Source organism: Pelophylax lessonae (genome assembly GCF_965119305.1).
Source record: "Pelophylax lessonae genome assembly, chromosome: 3".
Lineage (NCBI taxonomy): Eukaryota > Metazoa > Chordata > Amphibia > Anura > Ranidae > Pelophylax > Pelophylax lessonae.
The window spans coordinates 68,138,001-68,154,455 of record NC_138770.1 but is presented as its reverse complement, the minus strand read 5'-3'; the positions used below and the strand labels follow the sequence as shown (position 1 = coordinate 68,154,455).

The 16,455-nt window shown below is 47.7% G+C and overlaps 1 protein-coding gene across 1 annotated transcript in view; it reads left to right on the top strand.

Annotated features, from left to right (window-relative positions):
• LOC309550888 (uncharacterized protein) overlaps positions 1–16,455 on the top strand; it is a 118,174-nt gene that overhangs the window by 66,076 nt on the left and 35,643 nt on the right. Inside the window, exon 7 of the mRNA XM_082251270.1 lies at positions 11,938–12,036. Coding sequence (XP_082107396.1) covers positions 11,938–12,036 — 99 coding nt within the window. The remainder of the gene's footprint in view (positions 1–11,937; positions 12,037–16,455) is intronic.

The following is a 16,455-nucleotide window of genomic DNA, read 5'->3' as shown; positions in this document are numbered from 1 at the left end:
ATCGCACAGGTGATCAAATACCACCAAAAGAAAGCTCTGTTTGTGGGGGAAAAAAGGCCATCAAAATATTTTAGGTACAGCGTTGCACGACCGTGCAATTGTCCGTTAAAGTCACGCAGTGCCGAATCGCAAAATAGGCCCTGGTCAGGAAGGGGGTAAAATCTTCCGGGGCTTAAGTGGTTAAGCTATCACTACTTGTGGACACTGGAAGCACCTGTATACAATATTTTTTGGACACTAAAAACACTTTTATACATTATTTATCTCTAATCTTATGTTATATATACTTTTTCTGGCGCAGCACTGTATATGGTTTTAGTTTTGTTTGTGGAATGAATAACACTGTTTTGTGTTAGCAGCCGGACACTGTGAGATTTTGTTGCACTGCAATTATTTTATCGCACGATTGTATTTATATTTATCATTTTTGCGCTGATAGTTTTACACTGTTATACACTTTATGAGGTACACCTTGCTAATACTGGGTTGGACCCCCTTTTGCCTTCAGAACTGCCCTAATTCTTCATGGCATTTAACAAGGTGTTGGAAAACATTCCTCAGAGATTTTGGTCCATATTCACACGATAGAATCACACAGTTGCTGAATATTTGTCGGAGATTTACATCCGTGATGCAAATCTCCCATTCCACCACATCCCAAAGGTGCTCTATTGCATTGAGATCTGGTGACTGTGGAGGCCATTGGAGTGGTGAGATGATTTGAGCTTTGTGACATGGTGCATTATCCTGCTGGAAGGAGCCATCAGAAGATGGGGACACTGTAGTCATAAAGAGATGGACATGGTCAGCAACAATACTCAGATAGGCCGTGGGGTTTAACCACTTGCAGACTGCCTAACGACTATTTACAGCGGCGGTCAGCCCCTCACAGGCAAAGTGACGTAGTACTAAGTCGCTAGCCTGTGAGGCTCTAGGGAGCGAGCGTGTGCTCCCGCTCATGACCCCCCCACGCGAGTGACCGGTGGACCCGATGTCCGCGATCATCGGTTACATCGGGAGAAAGGCAGGCGGCTAATGTACACAAAGCCGCCTGTCATTCTCCCCTGTGTAACAGCACAGATCATACAGTCCTGCTATGTAGGACCGTAGATCTGTGCTGTTACACACACAGCCACATCCAATCACAGAAAGAATTACACCCCTAGGGACACACTTAACCCCTCCTTCTCAAATAAAGTTAACCCCTTCCCTGCCAGTGTAATTTTTACAGTAACAGTGCATATGTATAGCACTGATTACTGTAGTAATGTCACTGGTACCCCCAAAAGTGAAAAATATTGTTATTTTTGCAAAATTGTCGCTCTTTTTTTGTTTATAGCGCATAATCAAAAAATCGCACAGGTGATCAAATACCACCAAAAGAAAGCTCTGTTTGTGGGGAAAAAAGGACAACAAATTTGTTTGGGTACAGCGTCGCACGACTGCGTAATTGTCCGTTAAAATCACGCACTGCCGAATCGCAAAATAGGCCCTGGTCACTAAGGGGGTAAAATCTTCCAGGGCTTAAGTGGTTAACCACTTGCCGACCGGGCATAGCCGAATGACGGCTACAGCGCGGTCAACCTAATTCTGTGAGGGTGTACAATGACGTCCTCCCAGAATCGCACTTCCTGCGCACCCCCTGGGGCGCGCACACGGAAGTGTCCGTGCTCGCCGGGACCCAGCGCATCACGGATCGTGGTAAAGGGCTAATGACAGTGACCCTTTACCACGTGATTGCTGCGTCCAATGACAGAGCGATCACTTGTCAACAAACCGGCGCATGTCCTGTTAATTTCTCTCCTCTCCTTGCACACTGTACAAAAAGATCGGTACAGCGTGCGAGGAGAGAAACTGCAACTGCACCCATCTTCTGCCTCCTCTATATACCTCAACTATGCCCATCTGTGCCTAGTCCATGGCACATCATTGCTCATCCACGCCACATCAGTGCTCATCCACGCCACATCAGTGCCACTACAGTGCTTATCAGTGCCCTACAGTGCCTCACAAAATTGTAATGGGAAGTCAGGAAATTACGGTGTTCCCTGCATGTTGGGCCTCTGTATGTGGCCAGGCTGTGTAAAAGTGTCACATGTGGTATCGCCATACTCAGGAGTGGCAGAATGTATTTTGGGGTGTCATTTTTGCTATGTACATGCTATGTGTTAAAAATATCCTATAAATTGACAACTTTGTGTAAAAATAAATGCGTTTTCATTTTCTTTCCACATTTTCCAAAAACTTGTTTAAAAAAATATTACAAGTTCAAAAGACGCATTATGCCTCCTAGATTATGTGTTGGGGTGTTTGCTTTCCAAAATGGGGTCATTTTGTGGGTGTTTCCATTGTCCTGGTGCTCCAGGGCCTTCAAAAGTGTGATAGGTTGTCAGGAAATTATATGTGTACTTTTTGCTCCTAGAACACCTGAAGGTGCTACTTGCATGTCGGGCCTCTGTATGTGGTCAGGCAGTGGAAAAGTCCCACACATGTGGTATCGCCATACTCAGGAGGGGTAGCAGAATGTATTTTGGGGTGTAGTTGCAAGTATGCCTATACAGTGTGTGAGAAATAGCTTTGTAATATGACCATTTTGTAAAAAAGAAAAATAAAAAAAATAATCTTCATTTCAAGAATTGTGGAAAAAAATTACATCTTCAACAAACTCACCATGCCTCTTTCTAAATACTCTGGGATGTCTACTTTCCAAAAAGGGGTCATTTGGGGGGGGGGCGGGGTATATGTACTTTACTGGCTTGTAAAGCTGGATACACACTATACAACTTTTGTTGTTAGATTTCTTTTAGATTTACCTTTACTATGTAGTGCAAGGGCCTGCCAGATTGCATACAAATTGAAAGTGTTTAGGTTTAACCTCATATTATATGGTTTTGGTAAATCTAATGGAAAAAAGTCTAAAAACAATTGTATAGTGTGTATGGCCCATTAGGGTCTCAAGAAATGAGATAGGCCGTTAGTACATCAGGTGTGATCAATTTTCAATCATTGGCACCATAGCTTGTAGACTCTATAACCTTCAGCCCCCGTTCACACTAGGGCGACCTGTGAGGGAAGCTGCGGACCCGTTCTAATAGGAGCGACACAAGTCGCTCCGACTTAGAAAAAGGGTCCGGAGCTTCTTTGGGGCGACCCGGAGGCGACCGCCATAGACTTCAATGTTATGAAGTCCGTGGCGGCCGCTCCGAGGTTGCGGCGCGCTGCTCGCACCGCGACCTCGGAGGTTGCCACCCGAAGTCGGATCGCTCCTATGTGAACGGGGGCTTACAAAGACCAAAAAAATTATACTTATTTGGGTTATTGTTACTAAAGATGTGTAGCAGTATAACTTTTGGGCCAAATTTATGAAGAAAATTACAAAATTTGCAAAGATTTAAAACCGAAACAAAGAAAAATGCATTTATTTACAAACTTTTCGGTCTTTTTTCATTTATAGCTCAAAAAATAAAAAACCTAATGCTAATGATGATTAAATACCACCAAAAGAAAGCTCTGTTTGTGTGAAAGAAAGGACAAAAATTTCCATGTTGGTACAGTGTTGCATGACTGAGTAATTGTCATTCAAAATGTGGGAGCACTGAAAGCTGAAAATTGGTCTGATTAGGAAGAGGGTTTAAGTGCCCAGTGGGTAAGTGGTTAGGCAATGCTCAATTGGTACCAGGGGACCCAAAGTATGCCAAGAAGATATCCCCTACACCATTACACCACCACCAGCCTAAACCGTTGATACAAGGCAGGATGGATCCATGCTTTAATATTGTTTACGTCAAATTCTGACCTTACCATCTGAATGGTGTTACAGCTGAAATTTAGACTCCTCAGACCAGACAACGTTTTCTCAATGTTCTATTATCCAATTTTGGTGAGCCTGTGCGATTTGTAGCTTCGGTTTCCTGTTCTCAGCTGACAGGAGTACCACCTGGTGTGGTCTTCTGCTGCTGTAGCCCATCTACTTCAAGGTTCGATGTGTTATGCAATCAGAGATGGTAATCTGCATACCTTGGTTGTAACGAGTTGTTATCTGAGTTAAGCCCCGTACACACGTACCGAATTTCGGCCGAACGATCGGCCGTCTTTTGTCCGGTGCTGTCCTGTCGGCTGAAAACTGCAAAAGACTGCACATGAATTTTGTCGGCCAACAACAGCCGACTGCAGAAGTGATGTCATGTGATGGTTAACTTTCCGTGTGTTTTTTCTTCTCTGAGCATGCCCAGTCTTGCTAATCGGCTGTTTGTCGGCCGAATTCTGTACTGACTGAGGAACAATCGGCCGTTCTGGTATTGGCCAACAACCGATTCTGTTCGGCCGAAAAGTCGGAGTCGGTTGTCGGAAGCATCATACTAACAAGCCGACAATCGGCCGATCGTTCGGCGGCCGAATATTTACGGCCGACAATCACTACGTGTGTACGGGGCTTTTATGTTGCCTTTTTATCATCTCGAACCAGTCTGCCCTTTCTCCTCTGATATCAACAAGGCATTTTCCTCCACAGCCGCTCGCTGGATATTTTCTCTTTTTCCCACCATTCTCTGTAAACCCGAGAGATGGTTGTGCGTGAAAATCCTATTAGATCAGCAGTTTTTGAAATACTTAGACCAGCCCGTCTGGCACCATCAATCATGCCATGTTCAAAGTCGCTTAAATCCCCTTTCTTCCCCATTCTGATGCTTAGTTTAAACTTCAGCAAGTCGTCTTCACCACATCTAGATGCCTAAATGTATTGAGTTTCTGCCATGTGATTGGCTGATTAGCAATGTGTGCTACCATGCAATTGAACAAGTGTACTTAACCGGTTGCCGACCGCCGCACGACTATATACTGCGGCGGTCAGCCCCGGCCAGGCAGAGTGACGTACCGATACGTCACTTGCCTGTCACTTCCTTGTGAGCCAATAGCAGGCGAGCGTGCGCCCGCCGCGGCTCGTTCACAGGGAAGTTAGTGCGTGTGACCGGCGGACCCAATGTCCGCCGGTCACTCGCCGATCGTCGGTACAGAGGGAGAAAGTCAGGCGGCTGATGTAAACAAGCCGCCTGTCATTCTCCCTTGTGTAGAAACAGTGTTCAGACGGTTCTACTATGTAGGACCGTTGATCACTGTTCCTACACTAGTAGCCACAGCCAATCACAGTAGAAAGCACGCCCCTAGGGACAAACTTAACCCCTCCCTCCCCAATAAAGTTAACCCCTTCCCTGCCAGTGTCATTTTGTAGTAACAGTGCATATGTATAGCACTGCAGTAATGTCACTGGTAACCCCAAAAATGTCAGTCAAGGGTCCGATCTGTCCGTCGCAGTACCGCAAAAAAAATCGCAGATCGCCGCCATTACGCGTTAAAAAAAAACACCAAAAATGATAGAAATCTTTTCCTTAGTAAACGCAATAACTTTTGCGCAAACCAATCAAAATCCCCTTTTTGCAATTTTTTTTACAAAACATATGTAGCAGAAAACAAATTGGCCAAAAATGTAAAAAAAATTGGATTTTTACATTTTTTTGGGGGGGAATTTCATATAAAAAATGTGAAAAATATTGCTATTTCTCTATCGCTCATTGACAGACGTAGTCTTCTTGATTCTCAAGAGCTGGGTTATGTTGTCTCCGCAGGAGTAGGACTAGGCAGAAAGACAAAACGTTCTGGCTCCACCTTAGGGGCAATCCCTGAGGGTATATCCTCCCTCTCTCTGCTACAGGGAATCAGTTTTTTTTCTGTCTAGTCAGGAGTAAGGACCTAAGTTCCTTGCTGGGATCTTTTTGGTCCTGGCAAGACTTTTTTTCTTTAAGAAAAAGACATTTTTTAGGTAGTTTTTTCCTGTGAGATCTTCAAGCAAAAATGCCGGACTGGGCGACACTTGTGGTCACCCCAGCCGGCCTACGAGCGCGCGCAGACCATGGCATTGCGCTTGGTCGGCCGCGACATATTCAAGTAAGTATGCGGGGCCGGGCGACGGGCTGGATGTTGAGATCCAGTGGTCACCCCGGTTTCTGCCTACGAGCGCGTGCAGACCAGTGCGCTGGGTCGGCCGCGACGGAGTCCCAGTAAAGGGACTGACTTTGCGAGTTAAAAGTCTCGCTTGGACGCCAGGTACCAGAGAGTCGAGGCGTCCACAAACCCCCACCCCGGTGGAGAGGGTATTGTGAAGAGAGGGTGCCTGTCGGTTCGGTATGGTGAGTAAACATTCCCTTTTTTCCTCATTATGAGGCAGTATATATTATGGGCCCCTCCATATATGGTCAGTATATATCTGATACTTACAAGTCCCCCTTGTAATACAGCATGTGTTTGTGGGAAGTGGACTTGGTTCAAGAGCTAACACTCTACCCAGCAGACTGTAACATTACAGCAGACATAGGAGGTATAATCCTACCTTATGTGCAGTGTATCTCTGTAGATCCATATGTCACCTCTTAGCAGAGTGCAGGTGGATGTGCTGGGAAGACGATATCGGCGGTCCGCCGCCATTTTGCCGTAGACCGAATGCATGTATGTCCTCAGGTCACGCCGGCCGCCATGTTTTTGGAGTCTTATGTCTCTTCTATGGGGGCGGCCATGTTTTGTGAGCCCAGCTACCTCGTGGAGGGCTGGGAACGCCGGAAGGCGTACACAGGGGGCGGAGCCACGCCTTCTGCCCGGGAAAAAGCAAACAGCTCCTTCCAGTCTGTGTAAGACAGACGCTGACTGCAGTTTGTTGGAAACTGCACTGCATCGGTTGGTGAGCCTTGGGGGTCCCTCTCTCTCTCTCTGGGATCGAGAAGCAGGTACTCTGAGGGGCGCTATTGCGCTAGGGGGAGACACACAAAAAAAAAAAGAAAAAGTTTTTTTGTTTTGCTGGCAAAGGTGTCCTGTATTAACATGGACCCTGCCACTCATGTATCTCCTCCGGATCCCCTCGAGGGGTCTGCGGGATCCTCCAGCACCCCATTGACAATTGAATCTTTGTCAGCTATTATGGAAACTTTTGTGTCCCGGGTGGAAGTGGCTTGTCAGGGACAGGGCGCAAGAAAGCGACCCCCGCCTAACCCCTTATTATCTGAAACCTCGGATTCAGACTCTGAGCCTATTTCTGCAGTTGCAGGTACTTCATCTGGTATTGGTGTCTCGGGTCCTGTCTCTTCAGACAGTGAGGAGGATGTTTCGGCATCCGCCATAGCCCGAGAGGAAGCGTTGGTAAACGCACTCATTGTATCTGTTCAAGAGACTTTAAGGTTACAGGGTATTCCGTCAGAAATAGCTGAAACTGAGATCCCTTTTGGGACTAAAAAACGCATCAAAGTGGCGAAGGTTTTTCCATTGCCCAAATGTTTTGGCAATCCAATCGAAGAAGAATGGCGTCTGCCAAAACGCACTTTTAATATTTCTAAACGCATTGACAGGCGTTATCCGTTTGAGGAAACCCTTATTAAGAAATGGACAGAACCACCTGTGGTGGATTCACCTATTGCTAGATTGAATAAAGCCACGGTTATTCCTTTAGAAGACGCTCCGTCTTTTAAAGATCCAGTGGATCGCAAGATAGAAGCTATGTCTCGCACCATGTTTTCCTTGATTGGATCAGCTTTCAGACCAATAATTGCTATTGGTCTGGTTTCGCAGGCTGTAACTGAATGGACCAAGTGGTTACGCCGGGACTTAGAAGAAGTCCCTCAGGCGGTATCAGATTTGTTGGAACAAATGATACAGGGGTTACAGTTTGTATGTGATGCGGCGTTAGACGCCACTCCATTAATGGCGCGAGCATCAGTCTCAGCAGTGGTTCTCAGGCGTACACTGTGGCTAAAAGGTTGGTTAGCCGACCAAGGTTCCAAAAAAGCATTGGCTAATATCCCCTTTTCAGGAGAGCGTCTATTTGGAGCCAACTTAAATGAGATCATTAAGGATCTCACCGGTGGAAAAAGCACCTTTTTACCGCAAAATTTTAAAGGTAGAGGAACTCGTCAAAGACGAGGGCCTTCTTTTTCTGCTCACAAGAGGTTTTTTCGTCCAGCGGGTGAAAAAACTAAGTCCTCCAAAGCTCCTGCAGGAGGCGTCAGGGGTCGTTGGTCGGGCAAGCAAAAGCCCGCCCCCTCCAGACCTGAAGATAAACCATCCAAAGCCTGAAGGTGCGCCCCCACCCATAACTGGGGTGGGGGGACGTCTTCGCCGGTTCCCGGATCCATGGCTTTCCAGAATCCCGGACAAATGGGTTTGCGAAGTCATAAGGTCAGGGTACAAGATCGAGTTTCGATCTCTCCCACCGGCGCGATTCTTCCCTTCCAATATCCGTCTATCCGCAGATCGTTTAGAAGATCTGCGGAGAGCAGTCACAGATTTACTACAACAAGGAGTGGTAGTCCACGTTCCTTGGACAGAACGGTTTCAAGGGTTTTATTCAAACCTGTTTACAAGACCCAGGAAAGAGGGCAAAGTGCGTCCAATTCTGGACTTAAGAGCACTCAATTCTTTCGTCTACATAAGAAGATTCAGAATGGAGTCCATTCGCACGGTAGCAGCCTTCCTGCATCCAGGGGATGTCCTAGCGTCCATAGACATCAAGGACGCCTATCTTCACATTCCCTTTTTCGCAGGACATCAGCGTTTTCTACGCTTTTCCGTAGAGGAGAACCACTATCAGTTTGTGGCGTTACCTTTCGGTCTCGTCACGGCTCCGCGGGTCTTCACAAAGGTGTTGGCCCCAATGTTGGCACTTCTGCGCCAAAGAGGTATATCGATTCTAGGTTACCTAGACGATCTTCTGCTTCATGCAGAGTCTCCTCAGACCTTGCTACAAAACATAGAAATTACTATGATTTCTTTACAGGAATTCGGGTGGCTGGTGAACCAGCAAAAGTCATTTCTGGTTCCCACCCAGAGGCTCGAATATCTGGGTCTAATTCTAGACACAAGAACAAGAGTTCTTCTTCCGGTAGGGAAACTCCGAAAGATTCAATCAGCAGTCCAGTTGTTACTGTCCAACAGCTGGTCTTCCCTTCGGACTTGCATGAGGGTTCTGGGGTTGATGGTGGCTTCATTCGAAGCAGTCCCATTTGCCCAGTCCCATACCCGAATTCTTCAGCAAGAGATTCTTCTCAGATGGAATCGTAATCCGGAATCCCTGGACAATCAGATACGATTGAGCAAACAGACCAGAGAGTCTCTGGTTTGGTGGCTTCGGTCTCCAATGCTCAGCCAGGGAAAGTCATTTCTGCCAATATATTGGACGATAGTGACCACGGATGCCAGTCTATCCGGATGGGGAGGAATTCTTGGTCAGTTATCTGCCCAGGGACTTTGGTCCCCGGAAGAATCCAGGTTACCGATAAATGTATTGGAACTGAGAGCGATCAGACTTTGTCTGATTCACTGGACCGAGCAGCTCCAGGGCAGCCCGGTTCGGATCCAGTCGGACAATGCCACGGCCGTGGCTTATGTCAATCACCAGGGGGGCACCAAGAGTGTCCGAGCGGCCAAAGAAGTGGCTTGCATTCTTCGCTGGGCGGAACGATTTGTTCCAGCAATCTCTGCGGTGTTCATTCCGGGGGTGGAGAATTGGCAGGCAGATTATCTCAGCCGTCAGACCCTGGATCAGGGGGAATGGTCCCTCCATCCAGACGTTTTCCACCAGTTGTGCCTACGGTGGGGCACCCCGGATATGGATCTGTTGGCATCACGATTCAACAGGAAAGTTCAGAGATTCGTGGCTCGCTCCCGCGATCCTCTAGCAGAAACCGCAGACGCACTGATCGCCCCGTGGGGGCAATACCAGCTAATATATGCCTTCCCTCCTCTCGCGTTACTGCCAAGACTTCTACGCAGGATAGAGGAGGAAGGAATCCCAGTAATCCTGGTAGCTCCGGACTGGCCTCGTCGAGCTTGGTACGCCGACATGGTCAGACTGGTGGCAGACGTCCCATGGAGACTTCCTCTCAGGGAGGATCTACTGTCTCAGGGACCGATCTTCCATCCTGCTTTACGATCGCTGGCTTTAACGGCCTGGCTATTGAGACCCAGGTGCTGAAGGACAAAGGTTTGTCAGCTTCAGTTATTCCTACTCTAGTTGAAGCAAGGAAAGCGACTTCCAGAAAGATTTATCATCGCACATGGAAGTCCTACATTGCATGGTGTGAACCTTTGGGGTTCCGTCCTCGGTCTTATTCGATTAGTCGAATATTGGCTTTTCTGCAACAAGGGGTTGAGCAGAAACTGGCCTTGAGTACTATCAAGGGTCAGGTCTCAGCATTAGCCATCTTCTTTCAGAAGCCTTTGGCTACTCATTCCTTGGTGCGGAGCTTCATCCAGGGGGTGCGACATCTGGCTCCGCCAGTGCACGCGCCGTTACCCCCCTGGGATCTTAATTTAGTGTTGTCGGTTCTTCAGAAACCTCCCTTTGAAGATATTAGGGAGATTCCTTTACCCACGTTGTCCCAGAAGGTGGCCTTCTTGGTGGCTATTACTTCTGCACGCAGGGTGTCAGAACTGGCCGCATTATCTTGTCGTTCACCATATCTGGTGGTTCATAGAGATAAGGTGGTTCTTCGTCCGAATCCATCCTTCCTACCAAAAGTGGTTTCAGAATTTCATCTGAATGAAGAAATTGTATTACCTTCCCTGTGTCCTAAGCCCAGTCATCCTCGGGAGTTTGCTTTACACTCCTTGGATGTGGTCCGGGCGATCAGGGTATACTTGAAAACGACAGACTCGTTTCGCAAGACGGATTCACTTTTTGTGATCCCAGATGGACCCAAAAAGGGGTTGCCTGCATCTGCCGCGACCATTTCCAGATGGATCAGACAGACGGTAGTGCAGGCTTATTCTATTAAGGGTCGGGAGCCCCCGTTCCCTGTTAAGGCGCACTCCACTCGGGCACTTAGTGCGTCTTGGGCCTTTCGCCATCAGGCGTCAGTGGTCCAGGTGTGTAAGGCGGCTACCTGGTCGTCGGTGCATACCTTTTCTAAACATTATAAAGTTGATGTAATGGCATCGTCTGATGCCTCATTTGGCCGCAAGGTTTTGCAGGCCGCAATTTGAGGAGACCAGTGGTCTACCTCGAGGGTTTTTTTCCGTTGGAAAATTTTTCTTTAGTCTCATTCTTTGTTTATAATGAGCCTTTAAAACTTCTAGTTTGGCACCGGTTGGGCCTTCTAGATTGGATTTGATTTTGTCAATCCCACCCCTCATTTGTGGCACTGCTTCTGGATGTCCCAGCTCTTGAGAATCAAGAAGACTACGTCTGTCAATGAGCGATAGAGAAAAATGGATTTTTGTAAGAACTTACCGTAAAATCCTTTTCTCTTAAGCTCATTGACAGACGTAGTACCCGCCCCTCTATCATTGAGTTGGGTTGGGTTAAATTCTCTGTACTGCTTTAAACAGAACTGATTCCCTGTAGCAGAGAGAGGGAGGATATACCCTCAGGGATTGCCCCTAAGGTGGAGCCAGAACGTTTTGTCTTTCTGCCTAGTCCTACTCCTGCGGAGACAACATAACCCAGCTCTTGAGAATCAAGAAGACTACGTCTGTCAATGAGCTTAAGAGAAAAGGATTTTACGGTAAGTTCTTACAAAAATCCATTTTTTTTGCAAAATTTACGCTCTTTTTTTTGTTTATAGCGCAAAAAGTAAAAATCGCACAGGTGATCAAATACCACCAAAAGAAAGCTCTGTTTGTGGGAAAAAAAGGACGTCAAATTCGTTTATGTACAGCGTTGCACGACCGCGCAATTGTCCGTTAAAATCACGCAGTAAAAAAATCGCAAAAAACCCCCTGGTCGGAATGGGGGTAAAATCTTCTGGGGCTTAAGTGGTTAATAAAGTGGCTGGTGAGTGAAAATGATGGGGCCCTTTGAAACTGAAATGTTTTGGAGGCCCCAGTTCAAGAACATATTCTGGGTTGAAGTTTGAGCCATTGTTCTCTCTTCATAATAATCGTGTTTGGTTCTGTTTGTAGGACACATCACTTCACAACCAATCAAACAAGAGAAGTTGGACTACATCAAGGTGTCAGTGGGAGAGCAAAAGTGTAACAGTACAATGGTCACCACAAGAGGTAAAATGCATGATGGGAAATTATGAAATATTGAAAAATGAAGTATTTTTTTTTTTTTTTTTAGACAATACCTTGAATCTTCCTATGGCATATGTAGTATACCATGTCCTTCTTCGCTGCTGACCCCCTTTCTCATATGCAAGCAATTCCTTGTGTAGCAGTATAAAATCTTTAATGGCAATAAATTAGTGTTACTCACAAAGGTGTAGTAAAAGCAGGCATCACAAGTATAGTAAAAGTTCTGGGTGTTTGTCTTCCAGGGGGTCCCTCTTGATGATCAGGCGGAGCTGGTGCTGTAGGGGAGCGCTGACGATCACCTGTGTTAGGCAGGTGACGGTCTGTTCCCTCAGCGGCAGCGGGTGACGTGTGTCCGCGGGTAGAAGGGCCGTCACGTCACTTCCTGGAGAGACAAGGAGCAGAACGAACGGCGACGCGTTGCGGAGCATGCGCTCCTTCTTCAGGCCGTGCGGGGGCCATTTTGGAAAAGGGCTTATATGCCCACAGTTCACAAAGCAAGTTACGGTGGCAGAGCAGGGACAAAAACAGAGTGGTGAGATGTTATACCAGGGGCGGGGAGCAGACTCAAGGGCTGTGGATAAACTGATTTATAATGGGAAGAGGGCACATGGAGTGGGGAGGGGAAGAGACTAAAGCAATTGTATGGGAGGTAACAGGGAGGAATTCAATACATTTTTTTTTTACAGAGTATGCAGGAGGAGGGGGGAAGGGGACATTTTTTAAAGAATATTTAGGCCACTTTCACACAGAGAGGATTCTGTCCGATCAGCTTACAGATCCGCTGCTGATCATGGGGAGTGGGCGAATGACATCCAAGCCCGCTCAGTTGTATGGATGGCCAGGAGTTTGAGGGACTCCGCTCTCTGTTTACACCTAAATACCTCCAATCCGATCCACCTAAACAGAAGAGGACAGAGTCCCCTTCCTTTTTATTTTTTTTAAGCGGACCTGATTGGACCCTTTGCAAATGGGTGTAAACGGACACATGTCCGATTTAGACCTGCCTGTCAATAGGGATGAATAGACCTTATGATCAGGTCCACCTAAAAAACTGGCAGGTGGACCTGATCAAAACTCCCGTGTGAAAGGGGCCTCAGAGTTGGTCTTCTCTCCCACTTTAATGAAATCCTACTATTGAATTAATTCTACTGATAAAGTCTCTGCAATGTGTGGATGAAGTCTATTACAAAATAATGGGTTTAGTCTTATTGATGTCATCGGGGTCCTTTGTTCAACCTGTTGGTAAAATCTAATCTCAGCATTTTGATAAAATATGGAGGTCACAGGTTGGAATTTTTAAGTAAAACCTGGTTTTTGGGTTTATGTGAAATTAAACTTGTCGCTTGGGTTGGGTCTGCTAGTGAAATCTAGTGTTCTGGTTTGTTTGTGTTGATGAAACGAAGGTTATGATCTGGGGCTATGGATGAAATCTAGATCTCTGGCCATCTTGATAAATGTTCACTAGAACCCAAATTTACTCCCATTCAACATCAATTGTCAGTGAAGTAAATAGAGCCCAGTTTCCTCCAGTGAACATCTGGAGAAAAGGATATCACAGCAAGTCCAAAAATGTTTTTTATTTTTCTCTTTCGTTCATTGACGGACACAGCTCTTTAGGATTCTTGACCATGGGGTTATACTGCCCCATACAGGAGTAGGACACTAGGCAGAAAAAAGAACTTGATTACGCCTATGGGCAGTCCCAGGAGGTATACTCCCCCTCTCTGCTATAGTTTCTCAGTTTTCTTTTTCTGCCTAGTTCCTTGCTGGGATCTCTGTTCCCGGCATTTTTTTCCTTTTTTAAATGGCTTTTTTTCTCCTGTTTTTTTTTCCTGCGAGATCTTCAATAAACTGCTGTACTGGGCGTCAAGCTGGATAATCTAGATCCAGTGGTCACCCTAATCTGACCAGTGTGCGCAGACCACAGCTCTGCATTAGGTCGGCCGTGACATAGCGCCACTGGACGGGGGCTGGCCTGCAATTTAAATGCCTTGCGTGAGGTCACATACGACTGGGTCTTGGCCTGATTCACAGCGTTCCTCCTGGCCGACAGCGCCCCTATTTCGATGGTGAGGAGGTTCGTTCTGGAGCAGTGCCCGTCTGGTTCCCGGTATGGTGAGTAGCTGTCCCCCCCCCCCTCTCCCCCTGGAGGGTTTTGGGGTGGACCCGGGCCCCTCCCTGGAGAGGTCAAGCCCCTGGGTTCCCCTCCTTCCCGTTAGCCCCCCCTGTCTTCTGGTGGTCCCTGTGGGTCATCTTTTTCCCTGGTGCTGACTCCTGGGTCTTTCCTTTCCCTGGACGCCGCACGTGGAGCAAGTGTTAACCTGGTGCAGCCAGTGCCTTTCTGGTGGGGTGGGGAGCCTGGTGGGGTCCTCCCTCTCTCTTCTGCAGGATTGTGGGTTGCTCTGCGCTGGTGACTTGGAGGTGCTACCATGCGGTGGGGGTGTCCCTTGGCAGTGTTAGAGACGTTTTGTGGGGGTCCCCCTCTTTACTGATGGAGTCTTTGGAGCACGTTCCCCCACCTGACCCCCTCTGAAGCTGCGGCGGTTCTGTCCCAGGTTGAGGTGGCGTTTGGGCGGCGGGATAGCAAAAAGCATACCCCCCGGCTTCCCCTGCCATATCTGTCTCCTCAGATCTTGAATCTGATTCGGTCGCCACTGATGTGGCCCACGCTGCAGGGTCTGTGGCCACGTGTCCTTACTTTTCTGATAGTGAGGATGATTTTTCCATGCCTGAAGCTGCGCACGAAAAGGCGCTGATGGAAGCACTGATTGTGTCAGTGCGTGAAACTTTAAAAATGGAGGATGCAGCTGAAGCTGCGGTGGAGGTGCCGGTCACCTTTGGCGCTCAAAAGCCGTCTAAAGCAGCGAAGGGGTTTCCTTTTCCCTCCTATTTTGACAGATATGTGTCGCGAAAGAGTGGGAGAGTCCAAAACGTCCCTTTGTGGTTCCTAAACGCTCTGCGATAAGGTACCCCTTTGAGGAGTCTCTCCTTAAAAAGTGTACTGTTCCAATGGTGGTGGGTCCCCCGGTTTTCCAGGTTGAATAGGGCAACCATGATTCCGGTTGAAGAATTGCCGGCCTTTAAGGATCTGGCTGAAGCGGAGGCTGTGGCCCGCAATATGTTCACTGTTGCGGGTTTGGCGCTTAGGCCAGTCGCAAACTCTGACTGAGTGGGCTAAACTTTTGTGCAGTGACCTGGAGGGTGAGCAGTTTCCCCCTGCCTTTGCTGAACTAGCTGACCAGTTGGTCCAAGGGCTGCAGTTTATCTGTGATGCCTTTTTGGATGCGGCTCCCCTGGTTTCTAGGCTGTCTATTTTCGGCAGGTGTACTTAGGCGCGTATTGTGGCTTAGGTGGATTAGACCTCTAAAAAAGCTTTGACTGATTTACCATTTCATGGAGATGGCCTGTTTAGGACTACCCTGGATGACATCATTAAAAGTCTCATGGGGGGATAAATACTTTTCTTCTGCAGGATGGAGGGGAAAGGAACCTCGTCGCAGACGTGGCCCATCGTTCTTTGCTCACAAGAAATTTTTTCCTCCCTTAGGATCCTCCGACAAGGGTCCATGATCCTCCGACAAGGGTCCAAAACCTTTCAAGTCCTCCTCAGGAGGTTCCAGGCGGCCCTGGTCTGGCAAGCTGAGAGTGGGATTCTCTAGACCCACGGACATGGCTCCTTCAGCATGAAGGTGCACATTGACTCATTCCTAGGCTGGGGGGTTTCCGGGCCCGTGGACCTCCTTGGTGCAAGACAAATGGGTCCACTAAGTGATACTGTCCGGCTAAAAGATTGAGTTTCATTCTTACCCTCCTGAAAGGTTCATTCTTTCCAACTTGCGCCTGTCCCTGGACCGATTGCAAGCTCTCTTTGGGGTGGTACAAGACCTGCTGCTTCAGGGTGTGATTGTCCTGGTTCCGGCCTCGGAACAGTTTCAGGGTTTTTATTCAAGCCTGTTTACGGTCCCAAAAAAAGAGGGCAAGGTGCGTCCGATTCTGGATCTCAGGGCCCTGAACTGCTTTATGCCAGTGCAAGGATGGAGTCCAATCGCATGGAAGTGGCATCCCTACATCAGGGGGATTTTCTTGCCTCTATCTACATCAAGGATGCTTACTTGCACATTTCAATCTATGCCCAGCACCAGTGCTTCCTCCGCTTTGCTGTAGGAGAGGAGGATCATCAGTTTGTGGCGTTACTCTTTGGTCTCGCCTCCACCCCTTTGGGTCTTCACAAAAGTGTTGGCTCCGGTTCTGGCGTTGCTACATCAGTGCAGAATTGCAATACTGAGATACCTGGACGCCCTGCTCTTGCGAGGGAGGTCCTCTGCGGTTCTAATGGACGACGAGGAGATCACTAGAGAAACCCTGAGGGAGTTTGGCTGGCTTATGAATTACCAGAAGTCT